We start from the raw sequence: 17,790 nt of genomic DNA, 5'->3' as shown, positions 1-17,790 counted from the left end.
AGAAAGCTGAATTATGACCTGGCCTAGATCAAACTCCCTCCGATCGTTGTTTGCCACGTCATGGAGTCGTTAGTGGAAGAGGCTTTAAAACTTGAAAGCAACGGAAGACGTTGGATGGGCCGCCATTTCAATCAGGAGGTTACGCGTAAGATTGTCATTTAAGACTGCTTCAAAATTTATAATAAAGCATGCAATATTACTGATTTGCTCGTTGTTTCCTAGAAAACGAATATCTATATTAGGGAGGTGTATGATGCATGGGCTGATCATTGTCCACTTGAGAAATGTTTTAATGAAATTTTTTTTTGCTAAAGTAAACTTACAAATTGACTTAGATTGATTCATACGCCAAATTATCAAGTTACAATTTGTAAAAGTAGATATGAGTTTCTAACTTATCACATGAACTCACGTCAGTTTGTGAGTATACTTTTATGAAATATTTTTGAAACTGTATCATTACATACATTGGTACAATAGATCAACATTCAAGTTACAATGCTTCACCCTCACATCACCTTGTCTATGCACGAGAAATCAAATAACATGACCTAAACAGAAATTGGTTATTTCCTTTTTCAGACCAAGTTGTAACTCAGAGTCAGACAGATGATTGTCTGCGGCTAGGGCATTTCGTTTCTTGATGAATGAATCTTGAAATTCGAAACAATAACCAATCCTAATGTTTGCTCTGAAGTTTGTCATCAGTTAATTGCCTTCTCTTTCGTCTATTCTTTCATAAATGTTGAAGAAACCACTTGTAAATTCCCACATATAGATACGAGCTAGGCCAAACTATCATCTTTAGAAAGGTGGCTGGCCGCTCTTAATTGTTAGTGATGCTTCTGCCGATAAAACATGTTCGCGTTTGCATGATTGGGGAGCATATAAGAGTGAACGTTAGGATGAAGTATGACGGACTATTTTCTAAAGAGGAAATAATATATCATCCGTAGTGTCATTCTCTGTCAAGTTCTTCGATTAGACAGATTGATATAGGGGAAAGAAATGGTATTTACACTAACGATTTAATTCATACCAATCAAACATTTCAAAACGTGGTAATTACAACGACATCTTCCACTACAAATCTACAATGAGGTAGCTCAAAGTTCATCTTTGACATCACATGATGGTGGACCTTCAAGACGAATGTAATCATACATAATTCCCTGGAAAGGGCTGGTGTTTCTTGGCTGTGTGAAAAAGATGGTATTGTTGCCTTCAACAAGCTGAGCACCAGGTACATTCACATTGAATAGCCAGTAGAGCCCGTGAATTCCATGTCTAGCGATTGAGTTGTCCCTCCCTATTAATCCACTTGTAAATAGAGGGCGCCTTGCATTTGGATCGTTAACGCGCACCTTCAGGAAAAACTCATTCGAGTTAAGTTTGTTGTCAGCAAATTTAGTCTATCTAGTCTACATATAATACCTGCAATTCAGCCAGAGTTGCAGATGCAATAGCCACTCGCAGTTTGTAGGTGCTTCTCTGATCCACATTATCAAGTACGAACTTGATTTGCCAAGTTGTTCCCTGATGTGTATTATCGTCCTTCTTCCTGCAATGCAAGGAAGCTTGACTTGCTACGTTTGGGTACCAAGAGTACCTTAAGTACTCTCACTACTATTCCTTACTTTATTATTACTTTTCACCTACTTTTTTACTATTCATTACTTTTTACCTACTATTCATTATTCTATTATTACTTTTTCACTACTTTTTCACTACTATTCACAAACATTCTCAACACTTCTCAGGTATTCTCACTACCCAAACGTAGCCTTAAATATGAAGGATTCATCTCTCATATTGCCTAATAGGTTAATGGAAACAACCAATAACCAACCAAAAAAGCGAAATAAAACTAATGATAAAAGAATCACACCTGGGAACCTGAGCAAAGAACCAATCTTTACAATAATCACTAACACCAACTGTGTAAACCAAGTCTGTATCAGGATAGAGTTCTGTATACCTATCCCACAATCCATAATGCCTGAACCTGGAATACAAAAGGATACGACCACGATTGCACATATAAATGAAAAGGCACCCATTTTTAAATGTAAGCTTATTTGTATAATAATCAACACAGACTTAGTTAGCAACTTCCCTCTTCAGGGGCGTATTGTATGGAGATTCTAGGATAGCAGACAATTAACTTCTGGGTGCAATAAAGTGAGCTAACCTGTCAGGATGATCGATAAAAAGTTTATTGATGTACTTCGGATCCGGATCAGGAACATAGAACTCTGCAGCAGAACGATCAGGGATGCCTATTTCCCATAATGTGGGTCCATCTCTAGGAGGTTCATAGACAAGATCACCCATTTCAATATAAGAACCTGCATATCAAGGTTATTCAAACAGTGTATTCTCTACAGTACAATGGAAGATCCAAGTGTTCATAGAATTTAAGTAATACCTGAGGTTATGGTAATGGCAGCATCATACCGGTAATCTCCTATAAAGCCTGGGACCCAGGCATAGAGGTTATAGTCACCAGTACGTATATTATTGATGGAAAAATAACCTTCCTCATCCGCTCTAGTCCAAAATTGGTAGTCCTAAAAGAAACCAAAAACATTTGTCATGTCTTCAATGAAACTAACTTCCTCGAGAACATTATGTTAGTGCTGAGCAATTTCACTCTAAAGAACATACATATGTATCCCAAGGGCATCCTAAACAGTATTAGACCTCTCAGAAATGTTGCTGAGAATCAACTTGATAAATTTTGAAAATTCGAGAGATCTCTTAATAGTCTCTCCATTCATATTAAGGAATTCTTGATTCAACACAAATGTGAGACAAAGCTCTGGAGCTGTATCATTATATCCTTAGACGAGTATTATCTTACTAATGCCTAAAAACTCTTGACTTTCACCTGTTCTTGCCATGCACAATTTGGCAGCCAAAAGAAGTGGCCTGGAGAAAGATTAAAAAACTTACATCTACCATATTTTTTGTTATTTCTAATATGACTGCCAGACAGAAAATGAAATTCCATGTTACCTAAATCTTAATTATAGGCCAATTCTAAATTAAAAATAGATAACAAATACACCTTTAATGCTAAGTTAAAGCCCAGAGCTTACACCTCAGCAACACCTTAGCAACCGTGTCATAGTCATTGGTGTTCACCATTCTCATGGAAATCAATCAGAAATAACGAACTTCAACAGAAAATTCAAATCTTTTGGACCGGTAAAAATAATGCTCTTAAACATACTTTGTTCCTAACATCAACAGAAGTACCAATTTGATGTCAAACCTTGTTTTGATTCTGTAAAAGAATATAAATTTAAATAGCTGGTTACAGTAAATTTCACTTCATATATAGTTGTCAACTCTAACATGGTCATTTTCACAAACATTTGAAGGCATCCTATATTCAAATAACAAGAAGATAAACCAGAGTCTAAAAACTGAAGAAGGAATGAGGAAGAATAACATTTTTGGGGTCATAGGACAAATATTATCAGTCATCTTGTCATGTAGCCCAAAATGATACCAGAAAAGAAAGGTCAGGATAATCACCTTGCATTCTCTTTGCCATGATCCAGCATCTCCAGGTGGAGCCATGCCCACATAAGCACCATTTGCTGGTATATAATCTTTGCTACTATACCTAGACATTATAATTGCAAAATGTATGATATGCACCTATGCTCAGGAGGAAAAAAAAAATAGCCGGAAAGGTTATGGAGAAACTTCTATTTCAATCTTCAGAATTGACTTGCATTATTTCATGATCAACGGTTTTTTTTTGTTACATTCTTTCATAAAAACAATATCATCAAGAACTGACTATTTTACACTTGAACCTTGCAAAATGCTACAAATATAAAACGATGAAACCAGGTTACAAAATTAAACCGTAGGCGTGAATGTTTGTAGATCAACCATGACAGTAACAATAAAATGGTTCTAATGATCACTGGTACAATGGAAAACATAAACAAGTTGTGTTACAACACACTGATTGGTGTTGCACGCCTACCTATCTAAGACGAGTAGTCTACCACCAACATTACCACGCTGATCTGACTTCTGGAACTCCTCGGAAGCTGGAAAACTATAAGGCCAGCTTTGGACTTCAGTCATCATCTGAAAATTAAACTGTATCAGTCTTTCTCTACCAAAAGCTCGCAGTCCAATAAGACTATTAATTTACAACAAGAGGATGCTGGTTTTCTAAGTCAAACCTGTATTTTAGCATCCTCCCATAGCCAAAGCGGATCATCTCCGGGAGATGCAGAATTAAGATAGATAAATACTGGGCCAAAAACCTTCTTCCATGGCTCGCCATTTCTGAATTGAGGCACCAGGTATTGTCCCGCATAATGACCGCTAATAAACATCTGGACATGCCAATTTGATTATCTAGAGATTATAACGAAAGCCAATGATACAAATGTAGGTCAACATTCACAAAACACAAGCATGAATACTGCAAAAATGTTCACAATGACCATTAATTATTACCGCAAGGGTGGTGGGCCCCACATGTGAGGTCAGGCTTTGCTTGAGGGGTCCACCAGATCGAAACTCATCACTAGGTGTGATTTGCCAGAATCCAACAGGTGGGTTACTAGATATCCACCCATGAACCTTAATATCTTTGTTATCACGGGAGTACTGGTATTTGTCATCGACCTGCACATCAACAGATCATCTCAAAACACAATATATGGTTGCATGTACACCTAAGTACCTAACTAGGAAACATCTCTAACTCTGTCTCCAGCAATCTAGATGCTGAGTTTGTTTCAGGAGCCGCAAGGCACTCCAACACTGCGAAGTAAACTTGAGAAGGCTGAAGCCAGTGAATGCCAGATCTCAATAAATAAAATATGAATTGCTTATTTCCAGCAACAGAGAAAATAATATACCTTTACAAAATAAAAAATTAAGGAAAAAAAAAAAAGAAATGAGTCTGGAAGAATTACCTCTCCCTTATGCTCTGGGTTGCTGGGATTGACAAGCAGAACAGCTTCAGGGTAGGCCAGGATTTGGGCTCTTCCAGAGGACCGGTCTTCAGGCAGAGGCATGTATCTTTGCCTATCATCTGCTACAGCCATGTAGTGAAACCTAAATACCCCATTGTCAAAAAGTTATTTATTTTGCTAATGATAAAAAAATTGCCTATTGCCTTCTACGGATCTCTACATGCTTTGGTGCATCCCTGTTGGGAAAAAACTAGCAATAGATGATTAACTAATGTATCAAATGTATACCTGTCTTTTCTGAGCTTGAAAGTGATCCTTGTTTCACCAAGGTCAAAGTCAGGCCAATCCTTCAAGTGCTCATAAATGGCATACGAGTAAAAGCCCGAGGAACTACGAAGCATTATAAACCTGGAGAAAATAAGCATGAACATTTTTATATAGAAATCCATTCTAGAAACAAAATTCTTTCATAATTTGGGCAATGACCTTTTGTCTATATTCAGGGGAACAAACTTGCCCTCAAGGGAGGGATCCCACATTCTTGTAAATGAGAGCTCAACCTGGTTCTCATTGTGCACTATGACCCTAAAACTTGTTCCACTGATCCTGCATGTCAACAAGTTCGTGTTCAACATATTGGCCTGGGAATAGCAATGAAGCTCATTGATCCTAAAAACTTGGGGAGACTAATAGTGGACACAGTTTGATCACTGGATACAAGAAAGAGGTCTCTTTAGTTATAAAGTCCTTTCGATGATACTATTTTGGAAGGTATATGCTGTTCACTGAAGACAAGTGAGAAGAGAGGCATACACATCGAATATTCCCTTGCTTCCTGGTGCACTCCATACAAGGTCCCAATACCTACATATCCGATTGAAAATTTTAGGTATATCGCAAGTCTTAAGCCAAAGAAAGTACCATTACTTGTCCACCTAAATCATTTTAAAGAGAAGAAATATAGAGAACAATACTTGAGTTAGTACTCATAAAGGCTTTTCCATACAAGACGTATTAAAATTGACACTTCTAAACCAGATTTACCCTCAATCTCCATGTTCTTATTTACTATCTGGAAAAAAAGGGGAAAAACACCCCAAATAATAGTTTTAGAGATACCCATCAGGCAAGATCAAGAACATGTAAAGTTTCTTTTTGGGCTACGTTAAACTCCAACAAATAAAGCCTTTTTCTTTTTTACAAAAATAAAGAAAAAAGGTAAAGCAGTTGTAACACCATGTACCCTCTATTTGATTCCTTGTTAAGAACTTCAAGCAAATTGTCGACGCCATTATATCTTATTCCGGTAACAATTCCATCTGGGTTGGATAACGTGACTTGGACTATGCCATTATCCATCACCACCTGCACGTAGCGTGAAGTAAATAAAAACTGGAACAAGAAACATATGGCTTAGCCCAAAATTCGTAAAAACTCAAAGATCTATCGCAGCATATGAAACATTGAAAACGCCACAATATAGAAGAATTTTGAAACCTGACTTACGTATCGATCTCGAATATGCAATTGCACCCCCCGAGTAGACATGGTGAAGCCCCTTGTCGTCTTCTGAAACTCGCTGCGCACAATAAAAATCTAAATGCATGAAAAGGTCCTGAATAATTTAAGAGTTGCTCGCTAGAAGAGCCAAAGCACACGTAATGAAAACATGAAAAGAAAAGACGGTAAGAAATAAATGATAAGATCTTTGAATAATTATGACAAATTACCACACAAGTGTCTACAAGAAGATTAAAGAATAAAATTAATTAGCCACTAAGAAAACCCAAGCGATGTTGCAGATTAATCAGGAGAAATGCTGATATTTTTGCTAGCTAACTGTTCGTGTCAGATGTGACAGTGACACTACTGAGGAGAGACCCACCACCAATTTGTATGTGGGACTAGTGTATCGCAATAATCATTAAACATAAGACAGCGTATGAATTCATTTTAGTTGATCAGACAGTAATTAAAATCTGAATTATGATGCATGGGCTCGATGCCCTCCATAAACAAAATGATATTTATTATGAATAGCATGTATAAGGGTCTCGTTCATGGATTGAAACAACGAACAAATTATAGTTGATCTATATTTAGACTTTTCCATAAAAGAAACTAACCTCGAAATTGTTTTTGCAGATAGGAGAGTAGCCAAGGTCAGGCGTAAGAAATTACGTCGACGTTCCTCTTAATCGCTGCTTCCTCTTCCTTCAGTGATCGTCGCCGTCGGCGTCCTTCTCGAGCACTCTCCTAGAAATATAAGGGTATAGGGGTGGGGGGGGGGATAAGGAGAAGGTGGCAGATGGGTCCATCAACAAGCAGTGGGTATTTTGTCGTTGATATGGTCGCGAGCGGTTGCAAGTTTTGCCACTTTCCCCACCCCTTAAAATGCAAGTTTGCAACTGCTCGTTGCCGTGTTAGGTTGCGTTTAACTAGTCAGATATTTTGTAAATAATAATAAAAAATAATAATAATAAAATAATAGTAAATACTCCATTAATCAAATTAACACTTAAGACTATAGCAAGAGAAGAGAGGGGCTCTTCGATTTTGCAACTCAGAATATTTTTATTTTTATTTTTGGAATTAAACATCCCATTCGGTTCGGCACCGCTCAACAGCAGGATTATTTTATTTGTTTCTAAAGAGAATTTACATTAATTAAGGCTCGAATCCAGTCCGTCCCAGTGGAATGTAGCTGATAATATTATTGGGCCCAGAGACCAAAGGTTGAAGAGGGCGTGAACAGCAGCGGTTCATGCTACGTTGGACATTTTCCTAGACTACATTAAAAATAAAACCTGAATAATTTAGGTTTCTGCTTTCTGCCCTGATGGTTTTGATACAGATAAAGCTGGATAAATAGAAAAACTAATTTATGAAAAATAAATAGAGAGCAACAATTGCCAACTTTAGTACTAAGAAACATAACATATATACTCACCACCAAAAAAAACAATCGGATGAAGATTATAATCAGATCAGTTGACTCACCTCGATTCTTGAGTCTGTGTTAAATACCACCGTCAACTTCTCTTTATAAGAATTATTTTATTCTCAATCCGGTATATAAAACACACCATTCACATCACTTAAATGGTAAGAATTGATTTATCAAATTCAAATTTTAAAATTTATCTTACAAATCATGTCGTGTTAAGAACTTTATTATGTATACTTTACACATTAGCTTAAGAATAGAATTTTTCTCTTTACAATTCATGCAATCGCAAATTGTGAAGGTAACCTTCAAATAGAATAGAGGAATTAACAGTAGAATCTGACAAAATACAGCCTCTCAGTTTCATGTATATATATATATATATATATATGTAGCCTATGTTTATTACGACCAAATTGTGAAGCAGAACTAAAAAGCAAGTAGCAGTCCAGTAAGTATATTATCACAATCCCAATGAGCTTAATAAGGTAATAACAGTACGTTCTCAGATGGTTTCAGGTACAGATAAAATAATATAGCTCTCGAGCACATTTACATTACTCAATGCGTATCCCTCTCTGCCGCTAATGCACTTGGTTGGTGTCCGTCTTTCTCTGGAAAAAAAGAGATCCTAATAGAACAGCAATGCCTGTTATTGCTATCGTGAATAGAAGACGCTTCCGTGAGAAGTCCTGCGGCTGTCTTCCTTGAGGAGGACCTTGCTCTCTTTCAGCTGGCCTCACATCCCTTCAGATAAATACCATAAGATTTTATTTTATTTTTGATATGTAATAAATACCATAAGAAATTACTCATAGAAATTGGAAAAAATAAAGATGCTAAGAATTTCCAGTAAAATTATAAAGAGCAAGGCAGAATACGTAATGCAAAAGCCCAAGTAGTGAACCAGGACACCCTAGACAGGTGCACTTAAAACAGCTTTTTCTAAAGCAGACAATCGAGAAAGGTTCACAGAGAAGTGCCCCCTTCTCAATGTTCATTATCAAACAGTTGTAAGCGCATTGCTTTGAAAACCACCCATTAAAGTTAATGGCGTAATTGTTTTCCATCACCGGAAGAAGTTATTGATATTTATGCAAGCAGTATTTTATCAAAGACTTAAAAGTTACTACTCTACAAAAATGAATGCACAAGGTTAACTTTTTTTATAGTCGAAATAAAGTTATTTATAATTTTATCTGTTCGATCACTTCTTTCTTGATTTACTTTATTATTGCAGAAGATTTATCAATATTTTTTGTTAATTTGTTCATTGATTCCAAAGTAAAAAAGTGGTTAGAATAAATGCCAAAGCCATATTCCAAGATTGGGATCAAAATAATAAATGAAAAAGGAAAACTAAACACGCTTAACGTTCACATTTCTAGCAAAATGGTATAAAGCAGCTGGCCTCACAGGCTATCCATAAGCACTCACTCAATTTGCAAATATATTCACATTTACCAAGCCATAAGCCTCAGATATATAGAAATCCACCACAAGTTCACTTTCAACCAAGGATGCTAATTGATTTAGTGCTACAGGTGCGTAGCTAAAAGCAAGTGCATGTAGAACAACAATGTTCAACCAATGCATGCCCTCACTAATTTATCACGTGCAACACGCTACAGCTACAATGGTTATCTTACGGAATGAAGGAAAGCTAATCCTTAGCACATAAGAACTTTTATACAGAACTCACAAGTCACATCTAGTCAAGGCGACAATGAGAAAATTTTCTAAAAGGTCGGTCATTCTAATGACACTAAAAATAAGATAAAATACGTGACCACAACATTCCTGACTCACTAGTTACTATAAGTAGGACAAACGCCTTAAAAGAGAAATGAAAGGCATTTTTCCACTTATCCAAGGAATCTCTTTCTTGGCATCTGTATTTGGGAGAGAGAGCTATGCTTAGGTCAATTCCTTCAGTAAACTTATTTGGCAAGTCAGAAGTGAACTTTAGGTAAGTACGTAGTGTAACGCTCCAATGGAAGGCCCAAACTACATGACCTATACTCTAAAAGGACTAGTCAATGATACAATTGGAGCCCCATTGGAACCTTATAAAGAGCAAGAACTTCTCATTCCCAAGCAATGTGAGATCCTATACACCACCTACCCTTATCCATATCTTATGGGAGTATCACACGTAGTCTTGTATGAAATTCATAAAACATTCATATCTGGACTTGAGGAGGTCAATCTTAAGTGTTGGAAGCTACTGCTACGGTACTCCCCCTTATCTATAAAAGATAAGCAACTGAGAGAGAATAGGACGATAGCCTGGTTTTTTATTGAATATCTTTTCCTTCGTTTGTCTTGTATTGAGGTATACCGAAGATACGAGTCAAAGTAGGTAACAGATGGGACGTATGCAGTGGCTACTAAACGAGCTTCTCTCCTACATTTGATCGGAACCAGATACGTCTGGTCATTTTATTAATAGTAAAGGGCAGAGGGGTACCATTTCTTTTCTTTGTCCCGCTATACAGGGCTTGATGTACAGTTTCCTCTTTTTCTTGCATTTATGTTGATTTGTCTATTGTCACTTTCAGGTGCTGTGACTTCTGTAAGCCCTTCTCCAGATGAAGCAGCTAAAGCGTGAGTCTTTACTGCTCCGAAAACTAAGGATTCAGAGAGGCCGACAGGAAATGGGGTCTCACAGAGTCCTCTAGTTCCAGCCCAACTTCCTACTTAGTTCCTATGGACGTTAGAAGCATGGTGACGTACATAATACAACATGTAGTTATATGTATACAATTTAATATGAGATTGATGTAGCGTATAATTCTCTTAAAAAAATGTGGGTCACTCTAATGACATTAAAAATAAGATAAAATTCGTGACCATAATGTACACCTTGGTGCCAAGAAAACAAACTCCATTTTTCTTGGCACCAAGGTGTACACCTTGGTCACCTGACCATAATGTGGCTTAAAGTGGAGGGTTTCGTTGATAAGGTAAGACACTGGTGGTTTTCTCATCATTTTGAGGGGACCCCTAGTTTTGTTTTGGCAAGTAAACTTAAGAGTTTTGAAAGCTAATTTGAAGAAATGGAATAAAGAAGTTTTGGGGAATGTAGAGCAGCAGAAAAAATCCCTTTGGGATGAGCTTCAATCCTTGGAGGCTAAAGGGGAAAGTGAGGTGACTTAAACTAGGAAAAAATAAGTGAGGGCAGAAATTGAGAGGGTGCTTTTGAGGGAAGAAATATCATGGAGGCAAAAATCGAGAGTTCTATGGCTTAAAGAGGAGGACAAGTGTACTAGTTTTTTCCATAAAATGGCTAATTCTCACAGGCATAACAATGCCATTGAATTGTTAAAAACTGAGAACGAGTAGCTATCCACACCTGACGAGATTCAAGAGCATGTTGTGCAGTTTTATAGTTCTCTCCTAAGTGAGACGGAAGCTTGGAGACCCAAAATTGATGGCTTGAACTTCAAAGCTGTGGATGCCTTTTCAGCAAACTGGCTAAAGAGGCCTTTCGAAGAGCTTGAGGTGTATGGGGTGGTTTGTGGGATGAGGAGAGACAAAGCTCCGGTCCGGATGGGTTTTCTATGGCATTTTTCCAAGATTGTTGGGAGATTGTGCGGGAGGAGGTGATGAAGGTACTTCATGAATTTTATGAGTTTCAAAAGTTTGAGAAGTCGTTGAATGCCACTTTTATTGCCTTAATCCCAAAGAGAGTGAGTGTTTCGGAGTTGAAGGATTTCTGTTTTATTAGTTTGATGAATAGTGTTTATAAGATTATCTTGGAGGTGTTAGCAAATCGAATGAACAAAGTGATGAAGAAGATCATTTCTAAACCTCAAAATGCTTTTGTTAGAGGTCGACAAATTTTAGATTTTGTGCTGATTGCAAATGAGTGTTTAGATAGTCGTATGCGGGAAAGTGTTCCGGGGATTCTTTGTAAGCTTGACATGAAAAAGGCATACAATCATATAAACTGGGATTTTCTTTTATACATGCTTAGAAGATGTGGTTTTGGTGATAAGTCGTGTGGCCGGATAAGACATTGTATCTCAACTGTTCGGTTTTCTGTTTTAGTTAATGCGCAGCCTTGTGGTTATTTACAGAGTTCAAGAGGCTGGAGGTAGGGGGATCCATTATCTCCCTTTTTATTTGTTCTTGTTATGGAGGTTTTGAGCCGTATGGTGGAAGCAATGGTAGGAGGAGGTTTTATTTCAAGTTTTTCGGTGGGATCTAATTCTAATGGCTTCATTTCTATATCACACTTGTTTTTTGCTGATGATACTCTTATTTTCTGTGATGCTGGTGGGAAACAGATTCAAGCGTTGAGGGTTGTCCTGTTATGTTTTCAAGCCATCTCCGGACTAAGAGTAAACTTAAGTACGTCGGAGATGGTCCCGGTGGAAGTTGTGCATAATATTCATAACTTGGCAGAATTACTGGGGTGTAAAGTTGCTAATCTGCCCATGAAATATTTGGGACAACCATTGGGGGCGTGATTCAAGGCTAAGCATATTTGGGATGGGGTGGTTGAGAAGATAGAGAAGAGGTTGGCAGCGTGGAAAATAGCTTATTTATCTAAAAGGGGTAGAATCACCATTATAAAGAGCACTCTTTCTAATATCCCAACTTACTTCCTCTCTCTATTCCCTTTACCAGCCGGAAAGGCTAACCATATTAAAAAGTTGTATAGAGCTTTTTTGTGGGGTGGTTTGGGAGAGGAGTCTAAGACTCCCTTAGTGAGCTGGAAAAAAGTTTGTTGCCTGATTGTTGATGGAGGATTGGGGGTTCACAACTTGTGTAGTTTTAATAAGGCGTTGTTGGGGAAGTGGTTATGGATATATCATGGGGAAGAGGAAGCATTATGGAGGGGGGTGATCACTCGGAAATATGGAAGTGATTGGGGGGTTGGTGCACCAAGGAGTGTAGGGGTTCTTATGGAGTGAGCTTATGGAAGTGTATAAGGAAAGGATGAGGTTTTTTCTTGAAACAAGTCAGCTTTGTGGTTGGTGATGGTTCAAAAGTTAGATTCTGGTTTGATGTTTGGTGTAGAGAAATTGAACTGTTTAGAGCCTACCCGGTTGCTTTCAGATTGGCTGTTAATCAACAGGCTTCAATTTCAGAGATGATGCGCTATTCTAATGGAGCTTTGGGATGTTAGCTTTTCCAGACCTGTTCAGGATTGGGAAATTGAGGAGGTTACTGATTTTTTCAGATTGTTTACACAATGGATACTAGGAGACATGGCAGGGATCAATTTTGCTGGAGACATACAACTTCAAACAAGTTTACAGTTAGCTCATATGTTATTGATCAATCAGCAACACAATTGTTTCCCTTGGAAGAGTATATGGAAGGTTCATGTTTCGTCAAAGGTGGCTTTCTTTGCATGGATAGCTGCAATAGGGAATATTTAGACAATAGATAACTTGAGAAAGCGTGGAATGATTGTTTTGGATTGGTGCTTTATGTGTAGAAAACACACGGAATCAGTTAAGGCTCGTTTGTTTTCGGAGATGAGATGAGATGAGATGAGTTAAGATTAAAGTTAAAGAGTTGAATAAAATATTATTAGAATATATTTTTTAATAGCATTTTTGTTGTGAGATTTGAAAAAGTTGAATTGTTTATTTTATTTTGTATTGGAAGTTGGGAAAATTGTAATGATTATATGAGTGAGATGAGATGTTTTCCGAAAGCAAACGGGGCCTTAATCATTTACTTCTATACTGTGATGTGGCTAAAGTGTTGTGGGATGGTGTGTTTAGAAGAGCTGGACTGATCTGGGTAATGCCAAAAGCAGTGGTCGACTTACTAGCAAGCTGGACCAGTCTTCATACTTGCTCCAAGTGGCAGCTGCATGGAAGATGATTCATTTGTGTATTATGTGGTGTATTTGGTTGGAAATGAATGAGAGGTGTTTTAATAACAGGGAACGCAATGCAGATGAACTCTGGAAATTCTTTACAAGTTTGTTACTTGGTTGGTTTTCTGCTATTATACTCAATGGAGGGGATGTCAATGAGTTTTTGTGATCGCTTTTTTAGTTTTAGAATGTAACTAGGTGTTTCTTTTGTATACTTCCTGTGTAATGGGCTTCACCTATTACTTTTATGATGAATAAAATTTTTACTTATAAAAAAAAATATCTAACGACCCCTTTTAAATACAGATCAATGGTATAAAGTCAATTAATCCTTACTAATCCAAATGCATAAAAGCTCAGTTTATGGAACATGTTATTGAAATTTGAAAAGCACATAATCGTTAGGCATACCTTAACTTTAAATCACACACAATGTTTAAGGTTTATGCATTCATAAACGTAATGGGATCAAAGAGTGAATGATACTATATTTACCTGGAAGATCCCACAGTATTATCGGAGATGCCATTGCACCAACTTTCATGATTATATCTTTCTCGCAGTCTAATATATTTGTTGCACAGAAGACAAAGCTCTGTTCGATTTCCACATACTTCCTAGAAGTATGAAGCAACAAATATGTTATATTAAAATTGTTGCTAAAGTATAACACCAGATGTCAGATTTGATAATTAACAGATGTCAGATTTTATAATTAACAACAAGTACCTGATGCTCAGCTAGATCAATAGCAGGCAATGGAAACTCGCAGAACTCACAGGTGACAATCCGCTGTGGGCAATTTTCACCTTTGTGGATTGGTAAAATTTCACGTTCCATTGTCTCACTGCACAGTGAACAGGATACCTGCTCTGACACGGATATGTCAATAAAACTGCAATAATATACAAATACATCATCATATACACTCAAAACTCAAGAAAATCCTAGCCAAATAAATCAGGCTGGATTCAACAGCTTAAGAGATAAAATAGGGAATCTCCTTTTCTTAAAAAAAATTGAACAACCTATATTGAAAACTGTTATCGCAAAAGAAGCTTCTTGAATATATTCACATACCGGAGCATGGGTATTTAAGAAGTGTTCCTCTGAAAATTTCCTTGGAATCATGTCACCACAAACTTTACATCTTTCTAGTTTACGGGAGCAATGGGCATAATGCAAATCAATATTCGAAGAAGGGATAGCTCTGTCACTAGAAACATAAAATGAAATTAGTCAACAGCATAGGAGCATAATAGACATCAGAACATGTCTTGAGAAGAAAACAGCACGCTCTGAGCATTATAAGTATTTTATGTTAAACATTGAGGAACATCTAAACTAGTGTAGTAAATGTGCACAAACAGAAGGTTCACATTCAAATGAGAATTCATTACTCAAGCACATGCACGTCACTTGTGGGCGTAACCTAAGAATATGGTTCAAATTATGGTATAAAAAAGAAGTGACAGAATCAAGATATACTGATAACCAGCATCACAGATTGAAACATAATTCAGCTAATCTCTTTAGGGAATGCTTGGGGAATGAGATGAGAATTTTGTGAATAGTAGTAAGATAGTTTTTGAATAGTAGTGAGATAATTTGAGTTAAGTATTTTTTAGATTTTGGGAAAGGAGAAAGAAAAAGTTGAATAAAACATATTACAAAAAATATTGTTAGAATATTATTATTTTTGTTTTGGGATATGAAAAAGTTGATTTTTTTTTTAAGTTTGAGAAAATTGTAATGATTAGTTTGAAAGTGTTTGTGTTTGAGTGATGTTTGGGAAAGAAATGAGATGGGATGAAATGACATATGATGAGAATTATTACCAAACATCTCCTAGTCTACCTAAGAGAAAGTTTCAACTACAGATATAATTAAAGGAAAAATTTTACCAACTAAAAAAAAAAGTTTTGATTGGTAAATATAACTTCATAGATCATCAGATTTATCTTGGTGGATAGATAAATGGATAAATCTGAAGAAAAGTACATATGTGACGCCACCACACCCAAGTCCCCATCTTTTAGCTCAGGTGCCCATCGGATTGATAATTATGTTGGAATTGAATCTAATCCTATGAACCTTTTTTTTTTTTTTTATAAGTAAACGGTAGTATTAATAAAGATAGGCATAGTCTAAGTACACAAGATGGTATAAAAGACCTATCTAGGTCGCTATAGAAGAAAATCCTATGAACTTAAATGCCTTGGAATGCAGTACACCGGAATTCCTCAAGGAGGAAAAAAATAGAACAAATTTAAAGCTTGTGTGGCCCAATAAAAGGTAAATGGGAGAAGAAGAAACAATTAAAAAATGATAGACAACCCCCGTATATAAAACTTTCAGATATAATCTTCATAGGAAACAAGAGCTGGTTATAGACCTAACAACCACACCCTTGCATTGCCAAACCAGAGGAACAAGGCGCGGGCTAAAACGAACATAAATCGGCAAATCACCCATATAAGAACGAAATAAATCACAAAACGTATCGCATTAAAGCGGTGACGCACAGACAAAACCCTTCAAAAGCAGCAACATATTAAGCAACAAAGTGGACGTTAATAATCTATGAAAATAAATATTATAGACTTTCCAGAGTCTATGCAACTTCTACACCAAACCTCACAAAAGCAATCTCAAACAGATCCAATTACACCTAAATCAAAGATTAAAAAAGCTAAAAAATTGATACAGGCCATCTCTAAAAATTGGGGGGGGGGGGGGGGGGGGGGGGGTGGTTGAAGAGGGGATGAAAAGGATCATATACAAATCATAAATTTCCAAGAGAGTAACAAATAATCAACCAGTGACTGCATATTCTGGTGGATTCATCGGACGCAATTGCCATGGCGATGCAGAGAAACAAAGCACGCGACGTCGTTGTGAGATTAAAAAATAAATCTGCGAAAAGCGGAACGAATCGTAAAAATCTCCTAAAGATCAGTGATGAATAAACGAAAAGGATAACGAAACCCGAAAATGAAAAACGCAACCTCGGATTGTGGTTTTTCTTTGGATGCTCTTTGATTTTTCGGAGCGAAGAGTAGAGATCTATCGATTACTATGGTTGAACGACTTTATTAGGTGAAAGACTCCACTCTCAGAACTCCGGAGTCCACGTTTATCATATTTGGCACCGAGGTTGTAAGCCACGCGCGCCATTCAAGCGATGGAGAGACACGCTCCTCGCTAAGACTTGGGCAACAAGAAGTGGGCCTTTATTTCTTTTCTCTGGGCCGAATCATAAAGGTGACATGTGGTTTGAATGACTCACTTTCACGTTCATCATAAAATAGAAAAACAGAGTGTCGCATCCAATCACGCAGACATTTTAAAAAGGAAGTGTTGAGTGCTCGGAGGGTGGAAGGAATGTTTTATTAGAAATTAGAATAATAATTAGTTGATTATACTTTGCTATCAATTTCTATCATACTAGCTAGACTGACCGCAAGAGAAAAATTAAATGACTAAACATGCATGCATCTTGCAGTATCAAAAACTCTATATACAGTCAATTTTTACGTTTTTTTGCACACTCTACTAATTGATTGCATCACATTTTTTTAATATAAAATAATTATTTTAACCAATCACATCAGTAGAATACGCAAGGAGTACGTAAGCAAAAATGACTGTATAGAGCAGAACTCTTTTGGTATAGTTTCAACTTTTTAATTAGTCATCCCATCCCAATTCCAAATTAATGAAACATTGCATTCATCATCCATACATCACACATATACTTTTATTTATTTTTTCTTAACAAGTATGTGATATAAGGATGATGAGTAGAAGAACTTATTGCAAATCACTATCCAGTACTATATATGATCAAGATGGTGCATGCATGGTTCAAGTAGTAGTACTGCAGCTAGCTTGTAAACATGATACTTAATTTTTATTTCTAGTTTTTTTCCTGGGCAGTTTGAGGGGCCAGTAAGGGGATCCGCGCGAACTCCCTCTAAGAGCCCCTTGGTCGACCATATATAGGGACGTCCATTACATATATGGAGCAGCTAGCTAGGTATAAG

General features: G+C 36.9%; 2 protein-coding genes across 2 annotated transcripts; both read right to left on the bottom strand.

The window, feature by feature from the left end:
- Positions 1-1,017: 1,017 nt before the first annotated feature.
- On the bottom strand, positions 1,018-7,369 carry LOC121260581 (probable rhamnogalacturonate lyase B). The gene is made up of 16 exons (XM_041162523.1): positions 7,082-7,369; positions 6,462-6,534; positions 6,199-6,320; positions 5,769-5,819; positions 5,442-5,561; positions 5,244-5,363; positions 4,956-5,097; positions 4,492-4,662; positions 4,212-4,367; positions 4,007-4,113; positions 3,544-3,634; positions 2,429-2,570; positions 2,192-2,348; positions 1,889-2,005; positions 1,435-1,561; positions 1,018-1,364 (listed from the first exon to the last, which is right to left on the bottom strand). Exons 2-16 carry the CDS (start codon positions 6,501-6,503, stop codon positions 1,107-1,109), a joined length of 1,923 nt encoding a protein of 640 aa, XP_041018457.1. The 5' UTR covers positions 6,504-6,534; positions 7,082-7,369; the 3' UTR covers positions 1,018-1,106.
- Positions 7,370-8,332: 963 nt separating this feature from the next.
- On the bottom strand, positions 8,333-16,883 carry LOC121260864 (XIAP-associated factor 1). Its single transcript, XM_041162919.1, has 6 exons — positions 16,753-16,883; positions 16,564-16,660; positions 14,825-14,960; positions 14,474-14,611; positions 14,240-14,361; positions 8,333-8,649 (listed from the first exon to the last, which is right to left on the bottom strand). Exons 2-6 carry the CDS (start codon positions 16,605-16,607, stop codon positions 8,487-8,489), a joined length of 603 nt encoding a protein of 200 aa, XP_041018853.1. The 5' UTR covers positions 16,608-16,660; positions 16,753-16,883; the 3' UTR covers positions 8,333-8,486.
- Between the last annotated feature and the right edge of the window lie 907 nt (positions 16,884-17,790).

This window comes from Juglans microcarpa x Juglans regia, chromosome 4D (genome assembly GCF_004785595.1).
Source record: "Juglans microcarpa x Juglans regia isolate MS1-56 chromosome 4D, Jm3101_v1.0, whole genome shotgun sequence".
In the NCBI taxonomy this organism is placed as follows: Eukaryota; Viridiplantae; Streptophyta; class Magnoliopsida; order Fagales; family Juglandaceae; genus Juglans; species Juglans microcarpa x Juglans regia.
Note: the sequence above shows the minus strand (reverse complement) of the source record. Positions and strands in the feature narration are given on the sequence as shown.

Excerpts from the sequence above, each read along its gene's own strand:
- LOC121260864 (XM_041162919.1), bottom strand. The coding sequence starts at position 16,607 with ATGGCAATTGCGTCCGATGAATCCACCAGAATATGCAGTCACTG. Across the intron at positions 14,961-16,563 it reads ACCAGAATATGCAGTCACTG|TGACAGAGCTATCCCTTCTT; the intron begins GTTGATTATTTG and ends TTATGTTTCTAG. Across the intron at positions 14,362-14,473 it reads TTGATCTAGCTGAGCATCAG|GAAGTATGTGGAAATCGAAC; the intron begins GTACTTGTTGTT and ends TCATACTTCTAG.
- LOC121260581 (XM_041162523.1), bottom strand. The coding sequence starts at position 6,503 with ATGTCTACTCGGGGGGTGCAATTGCATATTCGAGATCGATAC. Across the intron at positions 5,820-6,198 it reads AACAAGGAATCAAATAGAGG|GTATTGGGACCTTGTATGGA; the intron begins GTACATGGTGTT and ends TCGGATATGTAG. Across the intron at positions 5,098-5,243 it reads TTCAAGCTCAGAAAAGACAG|GTTTCACTACATGGCTGTAG; the intron begins GTATACATTTGA and ends TGGGGTATTTAG.